General features: G+C 43.2%; 1 protein-coding gene across 10 annotated transcripts in view; it reads right to left on the reverse strand.

The window, feature by feature from the left end:
• Window positions 1-20836, reverse strand: part of LOC124113511 (tumor protein p53-inducible protein 11-like) — a 532733-nt gene that overhangs the window by 71489 nt on the left and 440408 nt on the right. The window contains exon 1 of one of the 10 annotated variants that reach the window (XM_046473892.2): window positions 7721-7845. The exons of the other annotated variants lie outside the window; for them this stretch is intronic. Within the exon in view, the coding sequence (XP_046329848.1) occupies window positions 7721-7734 (14 nt within the window). The 5' untranslated portion in view covers window positions 7735-7845. Of the gene's footprint in view, window positions 1-7720; window positions 7846-20836 lie in introns of those variants that run through there. 10 annotated transcript variants of the gene reach the window in all.

Consider the following 20836-nt stretch of genomic DNA (forward strand, 5'->3'; position numbering starts at 1 on the left):
ATTTGAGATAAGGACTTGCCAAAACATATCAGTATTAATGCTTCCAGTTTCAAAGTTTGTCCATTGGTGTCACCTTCATTATTGTGCTCAGTTGGTTAAATCTGATTGATACTGCTTAGCAAGATGTTACACTAGACTCTGCATGGTCGGGGAGAGATTCACCATGGAAGGGAGTTTCTACAGCAGCCACAATGTCCACTCTGCTTTCATGCACTTCCTTTATCTTTAGGATACATACACCCCCGGGTTTTGATTGAAAATGGAAAACCATGAGCGAGAACTAGGTTTTACATTTGCAACCCAAACCGAGGAGGCATATTTTATCCAACATATGAACCGTCTAAATGCAAGAAATATCATAAAATATAAGAAAACATTGATACACTTTATAGTAAATTAATACAGTGTGTTGTGGTTTAAAAGGAATTGATCAAAACGTGCGAGAGAAAAACATGTGCAACATGGACCAACTGGAGTCATGACATGTAAAAAAAATAAAAATTGTGACTTTTAACCAATCATCAAAAACATATCAAGGGGTGAGTTAATAAAAACATTGATTGTAAAATATAGGTATTACAATTGAAATGTCAAACCTCAAAGCAGGATCAGAAGTGACCCATTTCAAAACCTGGGGTTTGGAAGGTGAGCATGTTACTAGGTTTGTCAGGAACCTAATGCAATGTAGGGCAGCACTGTGATAGGTTTATAAGACAAAGTAGCAGACAAGAAATCAAAGCGATTCTTCCTGCAGAGTGAGTCCTCAGTCAGCCAGGGACCGCAACCAGTGACCTTGGGAGAGGTCACGGAAACAAGGAAGACGTCTGCCAGACAGAGTGGTGCTGCTGACTGGAAGAACATACTGCTTCAACTTGTGTTTTCTATTTCTGTTTATCAATGATTCACAAAAGGTCATTCAAGCTTTATTCTTTTTGTGATGATCTCCTGCAGAAGTATGACATTTATCATCTGACAGCTTACACCTCCTCCAAAACTTCATCACGTATTGTACAACAATGATTTCCTTACTATTTACAGAGACCGCCTCCATGGTCTTGTGGTAGAGCATCTACCTGGAGAGGGGAGGGTCGGTGATTAACATGCCAAGAGACGTTAAAAGATGGTACTTGCTGCTACCCTGTCAAGCGCTCGGCATTAAGTGGCTAAAACAAGGACTGGTCGGCTCGGAGTCACTGTACTGTGTCTGCGTGGGGTATCCATGTTGAAGTGTGGCATAGTATCACAGTAAGCTAGCATGATAAAATCGTCATTTGTCTGGACTAGTACAAGCAGCCACACACACACACACACACACACACACACACACACACACACACACACACACACACACACACACACACACACACACACACACACACACACACACACACAAATGTGCATGCACGTCACTATATAAGTGCAATAATCTTGAATGCGATGTTAAACCCTATTTCACCTCACCTACTATTTACAGAAAGATGTGATAATTCTTTTATCAAAAGATATTCTTTTAGGAAACAACTATCAAACAGTAATGAGGTCATGTGGAAATGGGAGGAGATCCAGGCACCCAACACAAATACATGCAAAGGCAAGTCAATTGTTCACCTGGAGAAACATGAGAACATGGTCAGAATAGGGAACTGCATCAAACATCATTTTATGAGGACATAACCAGGGGCAAACAGTCGCTTTTTTCTCCCTGAATCTCCGAAATGAGCTGTGGACAATTTGATGGAACCATTATGACAAGTCAACATTCAATATTCACTCATTGGAAATGAACTGCATAAGAAGTATTAGAATCAATGCTATCCTTATCAATATCATTGTCTGCATGCCATGTATGCACTGGCACCGAGTAGTTGAAATTCTGACAAATCAGGCGTTTGAATGTTGTGGTATGGGCTGTTGAAGACTTCGATGGGGGTCACGGCCGCTGACGACACTGGAATGACATGCTGCCGCTGGCATATGGTAAAGGCAGCACAAGGTCAGCAGAGGTCAATAGAAGGTCATTACCTTTTACACACAAAAAATCCATTTAATTGTAAAAATCTACTTCTAGTCAGTTGAAACCTTTGGGAACATTAACATCCTGGATTTCCATTGTGATTGATGTTCTGTGATGTTGTGTAACAAGAGAATGCACTCTCTGGCCCGGGTGAAACGTGTGTTTTGGAGGAATAAATGAACCAGTGAGAAATCTCTCTTGGATCTTGAGCTCCTCAAGCAGATGGCCCCCAAAATACATTCCCTTTTTTCTACCCCCAAATCGGAATAATTCCATTAAATGTATTACTGGTCAGCATTGAGGAAACAGGGTGTTCGTCTACAAATCCTCAAGCTCGACTCTCAGGGCAGGCTTTTTCTCCATCGCCATTACAAGGAAATATTGGGGATTTCTCCAGTGAGCTCACAGGCAGAATTCTGATCAGAGACCTCTGGCTTATCGTGAAATGCCTTGTCTGTTCTAATGCTGTCATTTACCAACAGTTTACTCCAAGAATAGGCTCTGTCCTTGTGTGTGAATGTAGTATAAGACAGCAGGGTGAAACAGGAAACGACTTGGGAGGATTTGATGATCACATAATGATATATTTCGCGGAGATTTGTAGAAAACGTCAGATAGGAACTATTGATTTTGTTTAATCATGGAAAGTGTCAGACATGAGTTAAGAGAAAGAAAGACATCCACTTGTATAAAGATGAAATTACATAAACAAAAGATTTAATCTCAAGACTTCACTGTTGACTTGTAATAAACGGACTGGTATAATGGTAATAGAGTTGTGGGCAATTTCCTCCTTCTCCGAGTCATAAACATAGTCACAGGGTGGATTTCCAGCCAAGTCATCTGAGTGAGTGGGTTTAGTGCTATTTAGAACCCTATATCTGTTATTTCACGTGTCAGTTTATCATGGCAAGAAAGCTTGCATGTTGAGACTTGAGGCTTAGCCTGTCCAAATGTGACTAAAGGTTTATGATGGTGAATTGAGTCTGGTGCTTAGGGGTGTCGGACTGAGGCTAGAGATAACGGGATATGCTCTGAAGCTGGAGGTTGAGACAGTCCAATGAAGGCTACAGGTTTAGGGTGTCAGATGGAGCTACAGGTTTAGGGTGTCAGATTGAGCTACAGGTTTAGGGTGTCAGATTGAGGTACAGGTTAAGGGTGTCAGATGGAGCTACAGGTTTAGGGTGTCAGATTGAGCTACAGGTTTAGGGTGTCAGATTGAGGTACAGGTTAAGGGTGTCAGATGGAGCTACAGGTTTAGGGTGTCAGATTGAGCTACAGGTTTAGGGTGTCAGATTGAGGTACAGGCTTAGGGTGTCAGATTGAGGTACAGGTTTAGGGTGTCACATTGAGGTACAGGTTAAGGGTGTCAGATTGAGCTACAGGTTTAGGGTGTCAGATTGAGCTACAGGTTTAGGGTGTCAGATTGAGGTACAGGTTTAGGGTGTCAGATTGAGCTACAGGTTAAGGTTGTCAGATTGAGCTACAGGTTTAGGGTGTCAGATTGAGCTACAGGTTAAGGGTGTCAGATTGAGCTACAGGTTAAGGGTGTCAGATTGAGCAACAGGTTTAGGGTGTCAGATTGAGCTACATGTTTAGGGTGTCTGATTGAGCTACAGGTTTAGGGTGTCAGATTGAGCTACAGGTTTAGGGTGTCAGATTGAGGTACAGGTTAAGGGTGTCAGATTGAGGTACAGGTTAAGGGTGTCAGATTGAGCTACAGGTTTAGGGTGTCAGATTGAGGTACAGGTTAAGGGTGTCAGATTAAGGTACAGGTTAAGGGTGTCAGATTGAGCTACAGGTTTAGGGTGTCAGATTGAGCTACAGGTTAAAGGTGTCAGATTGAGCTACAGGTTAAGGGTGTTAGATTGAGCTCCAGGTTTAGGGTGTCAGATTGAGCTACATGTTAAGGGTGTCAGATGGAGCTACATGTTTAGGGTGTCAGATTGAGCTACAGGTTTAGGGTGTCAGATTGAGCTACAGGTTTAGGGTGTCAGATTGAGCTCGAGTTTAGGGTGTCAGATTGAGGAACATCTTTAGGGTGTCAGATTGAGCTACATGTTTAGGGTGTCAGATTGAGCTACAGGTTTAGGGTGTCAGATGGAGCTACAGGTTAAGGGTGCCAGATTGAGCTACAGGTTTAGGGTGTCAGATTGAGCTACAGGTTTAGGGTGTCAGATTGAGCTACAGGTTTAGGGTGTCAGATTGAGCTACAGGTTAAGGGTGTCAGATTGAGCTACAGGTTTAGGGTGTCAGATGGAGCTACAGGTTTAGGGTGTCAGATGGAGCTACAGGTTTAGGGTGTCAGATGGAGCTACAGGTTTAGGGTGTCAGATGGAGCTACAGGTTTAGGGTGTCAGATTGAGCTACTGAGTTCCTACAAGACGGCTGCCGCTCAAAAAGGGCAAGCACTATAAGTGAAGTCCCAGAGAACCAATTTAGAGTAAGATCAATAGTGAGCATGTCTTCTCCAGTTTTTATGGGTATGAAGTTTAGCGAGGTCCCTGCAGTCTATTTGTGTTGTACATGGCTGGTATTGACCACAGCATGTCCACTCCTCGCTGACTGCGAGGTGCCCACAACCATCCCGACATGACCTGTCTTCATGTTAACCACATTCACCCCAAGGTGCTGCCCACATCTGGAACCATCAATGTTAACTTGAGTATCTAAAGTGTAAGTGACTATGTCTGAGAGAAATTGATATTCTGAGTTATTGACAGGAAATCTATACGGTTCCACATCCAACTGACCTGTGGGTATATTTGAAATGGCACTTGGAAATATTCAGAAGCAAGTTGTGCCAACATGCCGGCAATGTACATTAGCAGGTTCTGTAGCTTTGGGTCAAGTTAACAACTTGATTACATTTCGATTTTGGAAGCACAATAGACATAGGACTGCAGGACAAAGCTTAGTGGGGCGTTGTGACGTGCTTGCTGATAATGCCACAGACACAGCAAGTGAGGGATTGAGTGAGATGGGTTAAATGCCAGTTTTAACCTCGCATTTGAGATAATTTCACGTGCACGTGTGTTTGCGATATGCATGCGTGCATGTGGCTGCTTGTACTTGTTTGAACATATGCCTGTTTTATAATGTCCACTGAGATACCATGCTACACAGAGATTGCCACCCACCTTCCACTCTTCGGGCAGACGCTCTATCCACTAGACAATGGAGGCGGCCAGGGGATTGAACCACAGACCTTCCACTCTCTGGGCAGACGCTCCATCCTCTAGACAATGGAGGCGGCCAGGGGATCGAACCACTGACCTTCCACTCTCCGTGCAGGCGTCTATCCACTAGACAATGGAGGCGGCCAGGGGATTGAACCACCGACCTTCCACTCTCCGGGCAGGCGTCTATCCACTAGACAATGGAGGCGGCCAGGGGATTGAACCACAGACCTTCCGCTCTCTGGGCAGGCGTCTGTCCACTAGACATATGCCTGTTTTATTATGCCATGAGATACCATGCTACACAGAGGTTGCCACTGACCTTCCGCTCTCCGGGCAGATGCTCCATCCTCTAGACAATGGAGGCGGCCAGGGGATCGAACCACAGACCTTCCACTCTCCGGGCAGATGCTCTATCCACTAGATAATGGAGGTGGCGAGGGGATCGAACCATCGACTTTCCACTCTCTGGGCAGACACTCTATCGACTAGACAATGGAGGCGGCCAGGGGATCGAACCACTGACTTTCCACTCTCTGGGCAGACACTCTATCGACTAGACAATGGAGGCGGCCAGGGGATCGAACCACAGACCTTCCACTCTCCGGGCAGACGCTCTATCCACTAGATAATTGAGGTGGTGAGGGGATCGAACCATCGTCTTTCCACTCTCTGAGGCGTTGTGACATGCTTCAACGGCAACTGACACAGCAAGTGAGGGAGGGAGTGAGTGAGAAGGGTTTTATGCCATTTCTAAGCACTCCTATTTCCTGTAATATGACAGGGGAGGTACACAAGAAAGGGCTGAACTGCTTCACCATAAAGCTACTGAACCAACCCTACCAGCGGTAGAAACTAACAGTTTCAGTCCACTAGTCCTTATAATGATAGCATATAGCAAAACCTTTAAAAATGTCAAATTCTACTAGTCCTTAGGATACCTTTACTATAGGGCAGTTTGGCAAGGACTATAGGACTAGTGCCAATTTCTAACCCTGCCTACAGATACAACTGAATGACAGTAGAAGTCCCAAGCCATCAGAACTTTATATGCAGAATAAGATCGACTTGTCAGGGATAGGTTGATTTCTTCATTTTAGGAAGAGCCCATTTATTAGGTGTGTGGGAAAGGGGCTTGGGGTTGTGGGGTGGTCAGTGGGTATCAGGGAAGGGTCACCCCAAAATATGACATTTTCTCTGGTAGGGTCATAAAAAATAATATACATATTTGGTCATTGTAAAAAAAACATGTTATAATAAAACATAAAGTGTTTTTACATTTTGTCTTTTCAGAGAGGGTCATGAAAAAACATGAACAAGGACATTGGGATGCTATTCAAAAATATTACAAGCTGTACAGGGAGGGTAATTATTTTCAGTACACTAGTGCATTAAAAACCTCTGACCCACCACCCCTCTGTCCGAGACTAAACCCTGGCTTTAGGGCAGATATCAGACAAGAATACCTTCCCTCATTGTAAACACATTCGCCAAATATCATCTTGGTCCTGTCACTGGTCTGCTGCTCAAGTCGTGGGGTATAAATGAAGAACTACTGCCGACTCAATGGAAGGTGAAGGTCAACAGTACAGTGCCACAACATCTTGGATGTGTCACACAAGGGCCCCCACAATAGGCTTCATGTTCCGTATCATCATGCATGATGTAGTGTGGGACAACACCTCAACAAGTGTATGTCCATTATCGTACATATTGCAGCCTTGCTGAGAAGTGTTTGTTTGTTTGTTTGTTGTTTAACACTGCACTCAGCAATATTACAGCTATATGACGGCGGTCTGTAAATAATCGAGTCTGGACCAGACAATCCAGTGATAAATACCATGAGCATCAATCCACGTAATTGGGATACGATGACATGCATCAACCGAGCAAGTGAGCCTGACCACCCGATCCTGTTAGTCGCCTCTTACGACAAGCATAGTCGCCTGTTACGGCAAGCATGGGTTGCTGAAGACCTATTCTACCCCGGATCTTTACGGGTCATATCATCAGGGATTAGGAGACCCAACCAAACCATAGTTCCTAAATTGAACTAATAAAACTGAAAGTAGAACTTTAGGAAAGGGTACTTGACCTGTCTGTCCCCTAACTTGTATTTTGGCATCATATTCAGTAGATTTTAGTCTTATAGTATTTGGATTAGAACAAGCTGACATCACTAGACCAAAACAATTTTTACTAGACTCGGGCTTGGCACTAGTGGCTAGAATCGGACACTGTTTTAGAATTCATTTTCATACCAAGCAATATATCCCCTTAAAATACATCATGTTGTATCAATACAATACTTGTACTGTGGCACAGATCATACAGCACAAAATATGATGCACTACATCCCTATATCATACTGATATTGTAGTTTGTATTCAAACAAAACAATAGGGGTCAAAATAAGTAAATGTTAAACATTCATAATGCATCAAAACATGACAGCGTGTGTATATGAGCTGTACACACCTACTGTCGGGATGACACCCTGACTCAGGGCGCCAATATTTCTACTTACAGCACAGTCGGCATGACCTTCCATAAAACAGCACCTCAAACTTCGGTTGCAGATATTGACTAGAAGCTCAGTAAATCCATGTACTTAATGTTGCCATATCGGAACATTGAAGACATCAATAGGAAGCTATCAACAGTACGATCCACCACCCTACTACACGACTCCCAGAATGCACTCCAGGGGGGATTTAATCGAACTGCTCCGCAAACATCGCCGTTCATTCATTGAGTAACACTGTAGCAACACGAAGCGATGCTTTTCATTCACAAGTCCGTAATCATCAAGTCCAAATTACATTTTTCTTCAAGACTCTGCCCTGATTTCATGAAAACATCAAACAAAGTCTTGGCAAATCTGGGTAAATATTATCTCTGCCAGACAGCCCTGGTGGGAGGGAATGCAGGTCCGTATTGCCTGGTCAGTGAGTTATTGCTAATTTCAGGGGTTGTCCCCCTCTGAAGATCAATACATTACAGGAATTTCTATGGACAGACTCAAGGCTTGGCATGGTCGGTGCCACTCTCATACAAATAATGCTCATTTCTCCAATGAAACGGTGAAAATAGCATTACAGTAATGAAGAAATGTATTCTGGGAGATTGTAAGCCTCGCCAAGTGGGGAATGGTCTTATTTCTTTAATATTTAAAAATTTGTGACTTGGATATTGTTTGATGGCGGCCAGCAGAGCCATCGTGAGGAGGAGGTTAGGTTATTGGATTTGGAAGTGGAATTGTATCAGTGACCATTATGATATTTGGCAGCAGAGGATGGAACTCTGCAAACTGAAGTGATTTGCTGTGCAGATTAACACATCGCCATAGATTGCCAAGTGACAAAGGTGGTGGAACATTAATGTTGGAGACGCTATCGATCAAGAATTTGTCTGTTGATTATGCAAACCCATCTTTGTGTGTGTTGTAACAACTGCCGACTCGGACAAATACATGTATCGCGTTTTATGCTTGAGATTTACAACATGAGTTAATCATGTGTTCTTGTGTAGGCTGATTAGAAATGCAAAAATATTTACTCCTAATATTGATTTGATTTACAAGGCCGTATGTGACCATTAAGTGCATGGAAAATAGATGTCTCATTAATGATGGTATTCCAGTAGACAAAGGAACTGAACATACATGAAGGCTGTGCTTTTCACTTTGAAATCTCAGGCTTATCAATAAGGATTAAACTCAGAAACCAGCTGCAATCCATCTTCTTGATTGGAGTGCAGCAAGAGCCCGCCCGCCGTTTGTTTGGATACTTTGTATTTTGTCTTTACCTGTGTCAGCCTATTACATGGAATTCGGCTCTAGGGAAATGTGCTTTGAGCAGTAGTAGACTGGGCATGTCAGCTTGACGTGGGAGGAAAGCCCCAAGTGACACTGGTCAAAGAAATGCACCACTGGTGCTGACAGACACATGCAGGATACTGATGCACTCAATTACCATTCTCAGCTCCCTGGGGAGTATACAGCAGAAGCAGCCTGTGAGGCGCTAGAAGTAAACACGCATTACCATTTCCTCCTACCGGGTACCCATTCACTGCTGTGTAAACAGAGGTATATTTTGACCGTCACTTGCCTAAAGAGACACCATACACGTTACATGGGGTTCACCACACATGTTACATGGGGTTCACCACACACGTTACATGGGGTTCACCACACACGTTACATGGGGTTCAGTGTGAGGCAGGGCTGAAGCCCTAATAGATGAGTTGAGGCCTCAGGGGACACTTCTTGACTATAGATAACTATTCTGATGTCTCAGGGGGCAACTTAACTGCTGGTTCTGTGGCTCATGGCTAGCAGAACTGACAGGAGGCCAAGTGGCCTCAGTGGCCCAGTGGGCCGATTGATGGTCGCTACACAGTAGCTAGTCCTGATTTATTGTCGCTAAACAGTATCAAGGGGATGGGGAACCAGTGCTGGAGATGGGGAACTGGAGCTGGGTAGGGGAAGCTGGGGCCAGGGATGAGGAGCCAGTGCCAGGGATGGGGAACTGGGGCCAGGGATGGGGAGCCAGTGCCAGGGATGGGGAGCCTGTGCCAAGGATAGGGAGCTGGGGCCAGGGATGGGGCGCCAATGATAGGGATGATGAGCTTGGGCCAGGGATGGGGAGCCGGGGCCAGGGATGGGGAGCCGGGGCCAGGGAAAGGAAGGCTGTGCCAGGGATGGGGAGCTGGGCCAAGGAGCCTGTGCCAGGGATGGGGAGCCTGTGCCAGGGATGGGGAGCCGGGGCCAGGGATGGGGAGCCAGGGCCAGGGATGAGGAGCTGGGGCCAGGGATGGGGAGCCTGTGCCAGGGATGGGGAACCTGTGCCAAGGATAGGGAGCTGGGGCCAGGGATGGGGCGCCAATGATAGGGATGATGAGCTGGGGCCAGGGATGGGGAACCGGTGCTAGAGATTGGGGAACCAGTGCCAGGGATGGGGAACCTGTGCTAGAGATTGGGGAACCTGTGCTAGAGATTGAGGAACCAGTGCCAGGGATGGGGAACCTTTGCTAGAGATTGGGGAACCTGTGCTAGAGATTGGGGAACCGGTGCCAGGGATGGGGAACCTGTGCTAGAGATTGGGGAACCTGTGCTAGAGATTGGGGAACCAGTGCCAGGGATGGGGAACCTTTGCTAGAGATTGGGGAAGCTGTGCTAGAGATTGGGGAACTGGTGCCAGGGATGGGGAACCTGTGCTAGAGATTGGGGAACCTGTGCTAGAGATTGGGGAACCAGTGCCAGGGATGGGGAACCTTTGCTAGAGATTGGGAAACCTGTGCTAGAGATTGGGGAACCTGTGCTAGAGATTGGGGAACCGGTGCCAGGGATGGGGAACCGGTGCTAGAGATTGGGGAACCTGTGCTAGAGATTGGGGAACCTGTGCCAGGGTTTGGGAACCTGTGCTAGAGATTGGGGAACCAGTGCCAGGGATGGGGAACCTTTGCTAGAGATTGGGGAACCTGTGCTAGAGATTGGGGAACCTGTGCCAGGCATGGGGAACTGGTGCCAGGGATGGGGAACCTGTGCTAGAGATTGGGGAACCTGTGCTAGAGATGGGGAACCTGTGCAAGAGATTGGGGAACCGGTGCTAGAGATGGGGAACCGGTGCTAGAGATTGGGGAACCGGTGCCAGGAATGGGGAACTGGTGCTAGAGATTGGGGAACCTGTGCTAGAGATTGGGGAACCTGTGCTAGAGATTGGGGAACCGGTGCCAGGGATGGGGAACATGTGCTAGAGATTGGGGAACCTGTGCTAGAGATGGGGAACATGTGCTAGAGATTGGGGAACCTGTGCTAGAGATTGGGGAACCAGTGCCAGGGATGGGGAACCAGTGCCAGGGATGGGGAACATGTGCTAGAGATTGGGGAACCTGTGCTAGAGATTAGGGAACCAGTGCCAGGGATGGGGAACCCGTGCTAGAGATTGGGGAACCTGTGCCAGGGATGTGGAACTGGTGCTAGAGATTGGGGAACTGGTGCCAGGAATGGGGAACCGGTGCTAGAGATTGGGGAACCGGTGCCAGGGATGGGGAACCTGTGCTAGAGATTGGGGAACCTGTGCTAGAGATTGGGGAACTGGTGCCAGGGATGGGGAACCTGTGCTAGAGATTGGGGAACCGGTGCCAGGGATGGGGAACCAGTGCCAGGGATGGGGAACCCACTGCTTCAACCACCAGTCTACACCACCACTTCAGTAATGTATAGCAGCTGCATCCCACTGTTTTTGTCTTGAGGTCTTACATACCCTTGTTATTTTGATGCATCATAAACATTGTAAAAATATCAAAGTTCTGCTTCTTGCGTTTATCACAACCAAGTTGTAAATGTCACATACAATAAAGAAGGCAGACAAATGGTTGCTCAGCTCTGTCAACCAACTCCTGAAAAGGTTAATGTATTTGAAATATCCACCATCTTTGTTAATAAAGACGTTGAAATGACAAATTTATTCAAGAGACTTTCGATAAGGTCTCAATATGGAGATACCAAATACAAAATAAAACATTTCCGTGACATCAAAGACATTATTTAATAGTTCCATCTATTCACTTCCTGTTTGATATGATGATGAAAGGGAATCTGGAAGTGTTTTTTTTAAATATTCTCACAAATGTGTTCAAAGTAAGAATGTAGGCCTATCTGTTACTTGCTTGTCTAAAATGGACACAAATTTCTCTGTACTCTCCAATGTGACCTAATGGCCTCTTCTCTGGCAATCTGTTTCTAAACAACAGATGATTTATAAATATCTTGAGTGAAATGAGATGGACATAGTTAACATGGGCTAGATTGATCTTGTGTGAACTGATGGATGGAAGACACGAGCTCCCTGATAATGTCACATGAAGTTCTTGTCAAACTCTAATTATGCGGATGACTATCAGGGAAACTTTCAATTGGATTTCAACAAAGTGATAATTTATATTCAATGTAGGTCTCATCCTATGCTTTCAATCCCTAGAATATGGTTGTATGACAACACTTGTACATTTTAAGAATTTTAAAGTATCCTGCTCAAAAGAAGTTAAAGATCACCCAACTTTTTCACTATAGTTTATCTGTGAGTGAGTGAGTGAGTGAGTGAGTGAGTGAGTGAGTGAGTGTGTGAGTGAGTGAGTGAGTGAGTGAGTGAGTGAGTGAGTGCAGATTTTACCACTATGGTGGAAACCACAAGCACGGGTATGGTGCGTACAAACCTAGAAACATAATCAGAGTGAACCGTGATTCAAACCCACATTCATTGGTTCCTGTAGTGCACAAGGGGCTCAACTCTGCAATATAGTCATATGAAAACATTGGGAGTTCTTTAACTTCTTTTGAGTAGTATATATTCATGAGTGAGTGAGTGAGTGAGTGAGTGAGTTTGATTTAACGAAACTTGTATTTCAGTTATAAAATAGTTTGTGGGAGGAGAACATGAGGGGATGCAGATCACAGATGTATATGATTTGTTTGTTTGCTAGTTTGTTAAACATCTATGATCTGCATCTCTTCGAGGTGCTGACGAATCTAGAAACATGTCATCATACCTAGACAGTGTGGATTGTTGTTCACAATATCAATCACTGGATTGTCTGGCCCAGACTCAATTATGATCTGCATCACTTCGAGGTGCTGATGAATCTAGAAACATGTCATCATACCTAGACAGTGTGGATTGTTGTTCACAATATCAATCACTGGATTGTCTGGCCCAGACTCAATTATTGACAATTAAGCCGTCATCATATAAATGGAATATTGCCGAGGGGGGTGCTCAACAACAAACACCCACAGCCACTTGACATTTTACAACCCGTTGGAACTGGCATCTACATTTTTCATCCGAATCCACCAGAGTATTGTTATTGACATGTTAGTTATCGGGAGTGATAATGAATTGATCCACATTGTTCTCCTATTAACAGCAAGCTAACCACCATGAAATACACAGTAATTGGAGAACAGTGGCGTTCTGTCAGTCAATCACACCTTTGCCCACCGCACCTCCATCAAACTCTCCACGTGGGGGATCGGCCATCAATAATCAATATGACATGATTTAATTAAAGCTATAAATGTAGAGTGACATTCTTCAGACAAAAATATCAAGCATGAAACTAAAATAGCAGTTCTATTTCAAGAAATGTTAAAATTAGAATTAACGTGGTGGGTAAAGTAAAATCTGTGCCGCGGTGTGAAGTGCTGTCACACGTGGGTACTGCAGCATCACCCAGGTGCAGAGATGAAGCAGCTGATCGATGGACTGCACGCACCACTCAATACTAAACCACAAAGCTGGATGTTAACAACAACAAGCCTTGTTCAGTTTCAGGTAGGATGGTGTACTTGACAGAGGTAAATGGAGGAGCGGGATGGAAGAGAAATGTCGATACAATAAAATCAGAAACGAGTATAATATTTATAAAGGAAAAGAAAACAATCTGTTGAGATGGAAAAAGAGGAGAATGATACAAAGAAATGAGATGGGGAAAAGACGACACAATGAGATGAGAAAAGAGAAAAGATGACACAATGAGATGAGAAAAGAGAAAAGACGACACAATGAGATGAGAAAAGAGAAAAGACGACACAATGAGATGGGAAAAGTCAACTGTGACAGTACTGGGCCAACTGTGACAGTACTGGGTTAACTGTGACAGTACTGGGCCAACTGTGACAGTACTGGATCACCTGTGATAGTACTGGGTTAACTGTGACAGTACTGGGCCAACTGTGACAGTACTGGATCACCTGTGATAGTACTGGGTTAACTGTGACAGTACTGGGCCAACTGTGACAGTACTGGATCACCTGTGATAGTACTGGGTTAACTGTGACAGTACTGGGCCAACTGTGACAGTACTGGGTTAACTGTGACAGTACTGGGTTAACTGTGACAGTACTGGGTTAACTATGACAGTACTGGGCCAACTGTGACAGTACTGGGTCAACTATGACAATACTGGCCAACTGTGACAGTACTGGGTCAACTGTGACAGTACTGGGTTAACTATGACAGCACTTGGCCAACTGTGACAGTACTGGGCCAATTCTGACAGTACTGGGCCAAGTGTGACAGTACTGGGCCAATTGTGACAGTACTGGGCCAAGTGTGACAGTACTGGGTTAACTTTGACAGTACTGGGTTAACTGTGACAGTACTGGGTTAACTATGACAGTACTGGGTTAACTGTGACAGTACTGGGTTAACTATGACAGTACTGGGCCAACTGTGACAGTACTGGGTCAACTATGACAATACTGGCCAACTGTGACAGTACTGGGTTAACTGTGACAGTACTGGGCCAACTGTGACAGTACTGGGTTAACTGTGACAGTACTGGGCCAACTGTGACAGTACTGGGTTAACTGTGACAGTACTGGGTTAACTGTGACAGTACTGGGCCAACTGTGACAGTACTGGGCCAACTGTGACAGCACTGGGTTAACTGTGACAGTACTGGGCCAACTGTGACAGTACTGGGCCAACTGTGACAGTACTGGGTTAACTGTGGCAGTACTGGGTTAACTGTGACAATACTGGGTCAACTGTGACAGTACTGGGTTAACTGTGACAGTACTGGGCCAAGTGTGACAGTACTGGGCCAACTGTAACAGTACTGGGTTAACTGATCTGATTCATGCATCAAACCATGAACAAAGCCGTAGGATTGGCTGCCAATGGCGACACTCACTGAATTATCTGAGGCTGAACATCAACACGTCTACAGGGATCTCATTTTGGCCTGACTTTCCCCAGAGGACAGAGAAGCCATCTAAACACCCTTCACATCCAGCTAAGGCCTCTTTGAGTGGCAGGATTTCAGAAATTTTCAGCCACAGTGGTACCATGGGTGCCAAACTTGAATGAATTGAATATTTTATACAACACTCCTCTGCCAATTGAGATGAGGGCACTGCCATGGAGGCTTGAATGAAGAGATTTTGCTTTGATTGGGTCCATATGAAATCCAATTTTGTGGAGTCAGCAGTCTTGAGTGGCTCTGGTCATCACTGGGGCAGATTCCCAATCAGCCTTAAGTATTCATAAAGGAGATATCGTGGCAGTTAGTTGAAGAATTCTCCCCAAGTTTGATTGTGCCATGTTCAGGATGACCAGATTAGAGGCCTTTCAGTGGGGGAGAACTGACGCCATTGCAATCTTGAACTCATCTTTAGAGGTCGCTGTATTGATCGCAGAACTCAATGGAACCTTGTCATAAACATGCACAGGTGTGTGAAACTCAGATACTAAAGGTGTGTGAAACTGAGATACTACAGGTGTGTGAAACTCAGATACTACAGGTGTAACTCAGCTACTACTGGTGTAACTCAGATACTACAGGCCTACAACTCTGCTAAACTATGCTATAATGTCAATATACCTCGAAGTTGAGCCATTAAACTCTCGGAAGTGAAAACAAAATATGACAAGCAAGCGTCATCTCCAGAAACAACACAATGAATGATTGGTTGATTCGGTAGTCGAAATAACGAGTTGCAAAATCAGAATTCCTCAAAGGCTGACATCGAAACTCGTCTGCACAGAAATATCAACACATCGAACTTTATCAAATTTCGCAAAAATGTATCATGTGATTATTTTACACAAGTTAATTGACTGATTGTTTGCTCGCAGCCCCGATTTGCAATGTAATTTACATACAAAGATATTTATCAACCAATGAGATTAATACACATTTAGGTCCGAAAATCTTTTTCTTATTTTTGACAAATGTATTCTTCGAGGCTGAAGGATCAACGGGTCAGTATAAACAGGACTCTGTGTGTACAGCTTCGTATTCCTTTGGGTTCATGAAGTTTATCTCTAAATTATGTCTTTATTGATGGACAGTATGATCGATGGTGATTTTAAATCTAAAAATTTAGATAGATACAAATGTTATGTTACATCTGGATTCAGTCATTATTTGTCCTTTTAAAAAAAATTAAATTAAATTGGGACAAATTTAAAAATTATTATTCTCTCAAATTGTTTATTGTTGCATAAATGAACCCCCAGAAAGCATGTTCAATGAGTATGGATAAGGAAATTTAACCTTTGTGGTCCTAAGCAAACGTGAACTGATACAGTGTGATGACTGGATAACATTTAAACTTAATGGTTGCTATAATTCTCCCTGATAGTGGCGCTCGGTATTAAGGGGCTAAAACAAGGACTGGTCGGCTCGGAGTCAGTATACTGTGTCTGAGTGGGGTATTCATGTTAAACTGCGGCATGGTATCTCAGTGAGCTAGCACTATAAATCGGCATCAGTCCGGACAAGTACAAGCAGCCACACAACCACACACACGTACATGCACGTCGCTATATAAGTGCAATAATCTTGGACGCGACGTTAAACCCCATTTCACCTCACCTCACCTCTCCCTGATAGATGCCAATACCTCCCTGATACTAAAGGCTCAATGTCCCTGACACCCTCTAACAAATTATCACATGTATGGTAGGGAATTAACTATAATATTGTCCAATGTGGTTTTCACATGAGAAAAACTTCCCAAATATCAAAACTTTGATTATTCAACAACGTTATCATGCTATGTCTGTATTCAATTTCAAAGAAAGACAGATAAGAACACAATATTAGTCCATCTTCCCGAGGCAAGGGAGTTAACTGACTCTAAAAGTCCAGTTTCCATCCTTGCTAAACTAGGCTGGAATTTCATGGCCCGATTGCAGTGCCACCAGTGGCTATTTTAAGTTATGTACCTTCTATGTCCCTCCTATTGACCAATCAGATTCCACCTCTCATATCAGTTGCATTTGCTTCAAACAAAATGGCAGCACCCAGTCAAGACGATCTGATCATTAATCAAGATTTATATTGTAATAAAATGGGTCTTACCTCGCGAAGAGCATCAAATCACTTTAGCACCTTGATTAAAAACATGAAAAGATTTTTAAAATATCTGTCGACGCCTAGTTGATGGATCACATGCTCTGCAAATCGTGCAATTGACCGAAATCGGCACAGCAGTCACCAAGTTGTTTATGAATATGTCGATTTTGTTAAGCGATTTTGATTGGTCTATGCATAGATTCGTTAGTCTATCTCCATATTTCCAGCCAAGTTTGCCAAGGGTGGAAACGGGACTTTTACAGTCAGTTAACTCCCTTGCCTTGCGAAGATGAATATTAGTCATTCATGGTGAACCATTTTACATTTATGTGAGGAATGTGAATGAGTGTGTTTATCGATGTCTTGGTAAAACACATTACCATTGTTCTTTCAACAATATATTTCTATCATTACCACTTTCATAACCCATAAAAATTATTTGAAGATACTCTGTCTTCGCCACTTCTTTGCATCTCTGTCAGACTCTTGTCAGACTTTACCTCCGATGCCTCATCAATTGTGTAACCTGCACTCAGGAATTACAGATATTACAAAAATATATTAAACGTAACAAAATACTTTTCTACCAAGAGATAAAAACACATCAACTTATAATTGCTTTTTATTCCAGACTTATTATTTAGCTGTTCTTTTGAGTCTCCCGATGTGAGCAACGACTGTGACACCAAACTTCCTGATCCATTCATCACATGAATGCTCCGACTCCCTCCACTGCAAGATAACTACAACCGTAAAATGGACCTCAGTCCTAAAACCATGAAGAATGATGAATATAATTGTTATTCCCCAGTAATAATTCAATTATCAACCCAACCAATATTACCTTGATAACAAAAGCAATTAATATATAGAATTTCTTCAGACTTTCGTTAATAATGCCATTACTAAATATAAACGCATGACGCCGCCAACCGCCCGTGCTCCAACACAGGGTCTTTATCGGTACATGCCTCTGGTAATCAAATAAGAAATTATACACACTATCAATACAGCCATGGGGTGTAAATCAATTGTCTCTGTTACATCCCTTGTATAGCATGCTGTTGTGTCATGCTTGAGTGATCAGCACGGAGCAGCGCGGAGCTGGCAGCAGGACTGAGGAAAATGTGGCAGGGAATGCGGAACTCACAGCAGTCACAGGGGATAATTGCTGCACCAACAAATGGGTAATTATTACCTGGGCTAGCATAACAATAATAAAAAGAGGAGAAGAGTGAGTGAGTATGGTTTTACGCCGCTTTTAGCAATATTCCAGCAATATCATGGCGGGGGACATCAGAAATGGGCTTCGCACATTGTACCCATGTTGGGAATCGAACCTGGGTCTTCAGCGTGATGAGCCAATGCTTTAACCTCTAGGCTACCCAACTGCCACAAAGGGAGAAGAAGAAGTAGAACAAGAAAAAAAGGAAAAGAGAAGAAGAATAGTCATAAGTAGAATAAGAAAAATATGGAGAAGAACTAATACAGAATATAAAGAATTGATGAACATAAAAAAAGAATTGAAGAAGAATGTCAAGAACTTAAGAAGAATATGAAGAATTGAAGAAGAAAATGAAAAAACAGAATTAAGGAAGAATATGAAGAACAATTAAGGAAGCCTGCAAAGAACTAACAAAGAATACGAAAAAGAATTAAATTTGAATATGAAGAAGAATTAAAGAAGAATATGAAGAACTAACGAAGAATGTGAAGAATTAAAGAAGAATATGAAGAACTAATGAAGAATGTGAAGAATTAAAGAAGAATATGAAGAACTAATGAAGAATGTGAAGAATTAAAGAAGCATATGAAGAAGAACTAAAACAGAAAATAAAAAATTGAAGAACATAAAAAAAAGAATTTGAAGAACTAAAGAAGAATATGAAACAGAATAAAAGAAGAGGAAGAAACAGAAGACGAAGAAGTCCATTGATAGTATGCCAGATTCCATTCAGACAAGTGAATGCTCGTAGTGATGAAACGACTATTACCCTTGATGATGGAGAAGTACCAACTTGATGTTCATCCAGTGAGATGCTCTGCAGCATAATTGAAGCTCTTACAAGAGCCAGTCTATAAACAGTTGAGAGCATTTCACCCCATGGCTAGTGCACAAAGATTGATCAACACCTTCTCACAGTTACTGTAAGATAGCACCCTGTACTGGACCGTACACTATATGTATACCACTGTATAACGAAGGAACACATGAACAGGGTGTCCCACAGTATATGAACAGGGTGTCCCACAGTATATGAACAGGGTGTCCCACAGTATATGAACAGGGCATCCAACAGTATATAAACAGGGTGTCCCACAGTATATGAACAGGGCGTCCGAAGTATATGAACAGGGCATCCAAAGAATATGAACAGGGCATCCAAAGATTATGAAGTATATGAACAGGGCATCCGAAGAATATGAACAGGGCATCCAAAGATTATGAAGTATATGAACAGGGCATCCGAAGTATATGAACAGGGCATCCGAAGATTACGAAGTATATGAACAGGGCATCCGAAGTATATTAACAGGGCATCCGAAGTATATGAACAGGGCATCCAAAGATTATGAAGTATATTAACAGGGCATCCGAAGTATATGAACAGGGCATCCGAAGTATATGAACAGGGCATCCGAAGAATATGAACAGGGCATCCGAAGTATATGAACAGGGCATCCGAAGTTTATGAACAGGGCATCCGAAGTATATGAATACTGCGTCATGAAACAGCAATCCTTTGGACTTCCACTCCACATTAAATCCTGACTGTTGTTTCTGTTCAATATTCTTACCATTAAAAATGTCCATAACTTTAATGATGCTCCACTGGTTTCCTGGTACCACTCACAGCGCTGTGATTCTCCATCCTTTAAGCAGGTTTTTTAATTGAATATATATATGTTATAATGCACCTGTTTTTAAACTATTCATACATTTCTTCAGAATATTTCACATAATTCACATGATTTGTTGTCTCAAAAATACATGTCATACACGTGTGAAACTTGAGAGTTTCTGTGTTTCGGTTTTGCCAACGTCAAAGTCAGAGCTGCCAAGAGACGACAGGTACAAATAGCGACATCTGGCAAACATTCAAAATGCCCAATAATGTCGGTCTCCATGTTTCTAGAGGGGATGATGACGCAGGTGAGGTGTTCAAGACATAGGAAGGGTCACACACGTGAGATCCCCACGAACCTGTTCCCCAAACTTTACTGGTGTCAGAGTTGAAATGACTCACAGAGATGAGATCATCCATATTTATAAGGAAACAAGATATAAAAATGATATTGAAAATTGCATGATAATTCAAAATATTTATGTTATTATATTTTATCCACAGATTGATTATATTTCAAGCTGGTTTAGGGGGCAGAGAGAGCTGTAAACAATTCAATACAAGAACATTTGCAAATGTCCAATCTGAAATCTGTCAACACAATCAAAGACTGCACTGCAACCAATACAACTCATCAATTTCAGACAAATGTGGCTGAATAACTTAACAACAAAAACTCAGGGCAAAAATCCCACTGATTAGGCAGAAAGATCCCCTATAGGCATCAAAGATATCTCTGATCCTTTGTAGAATGTCTGATACCAGAGTAACTGTTGGATTCAAGGTAGACTGTTTGATTCAAGGTAGTCTGTCCAATTCTAGGTAGACTGTGTGTCCAATTCCAGGTAGACTGTTTGATACTAGGTAGTCTGTCCAATTCTAGGTAGACTGTTTGTCCAATTCTAGGTGGTCTGTCCAATTCTAGGTAG

The sequence above is a fragment of the Haliotis rufescens genome, unplaced genomic scaffold (genome assembly GCF_023055435.1).
Source record: "Haliotis rufescens isolate VD_foot unplaced genomic scaffold, xgHalRufe1.0.p SCAF_6, whole genome shotgun sequence".
NCBI classification, from domain to species: domain Eukaryota; kingdom Metazoa; phylum Mollusca; class Gastropoda; order Lepetellida; family Haliotidae; genus Haliotis; species Haliotis rufescens.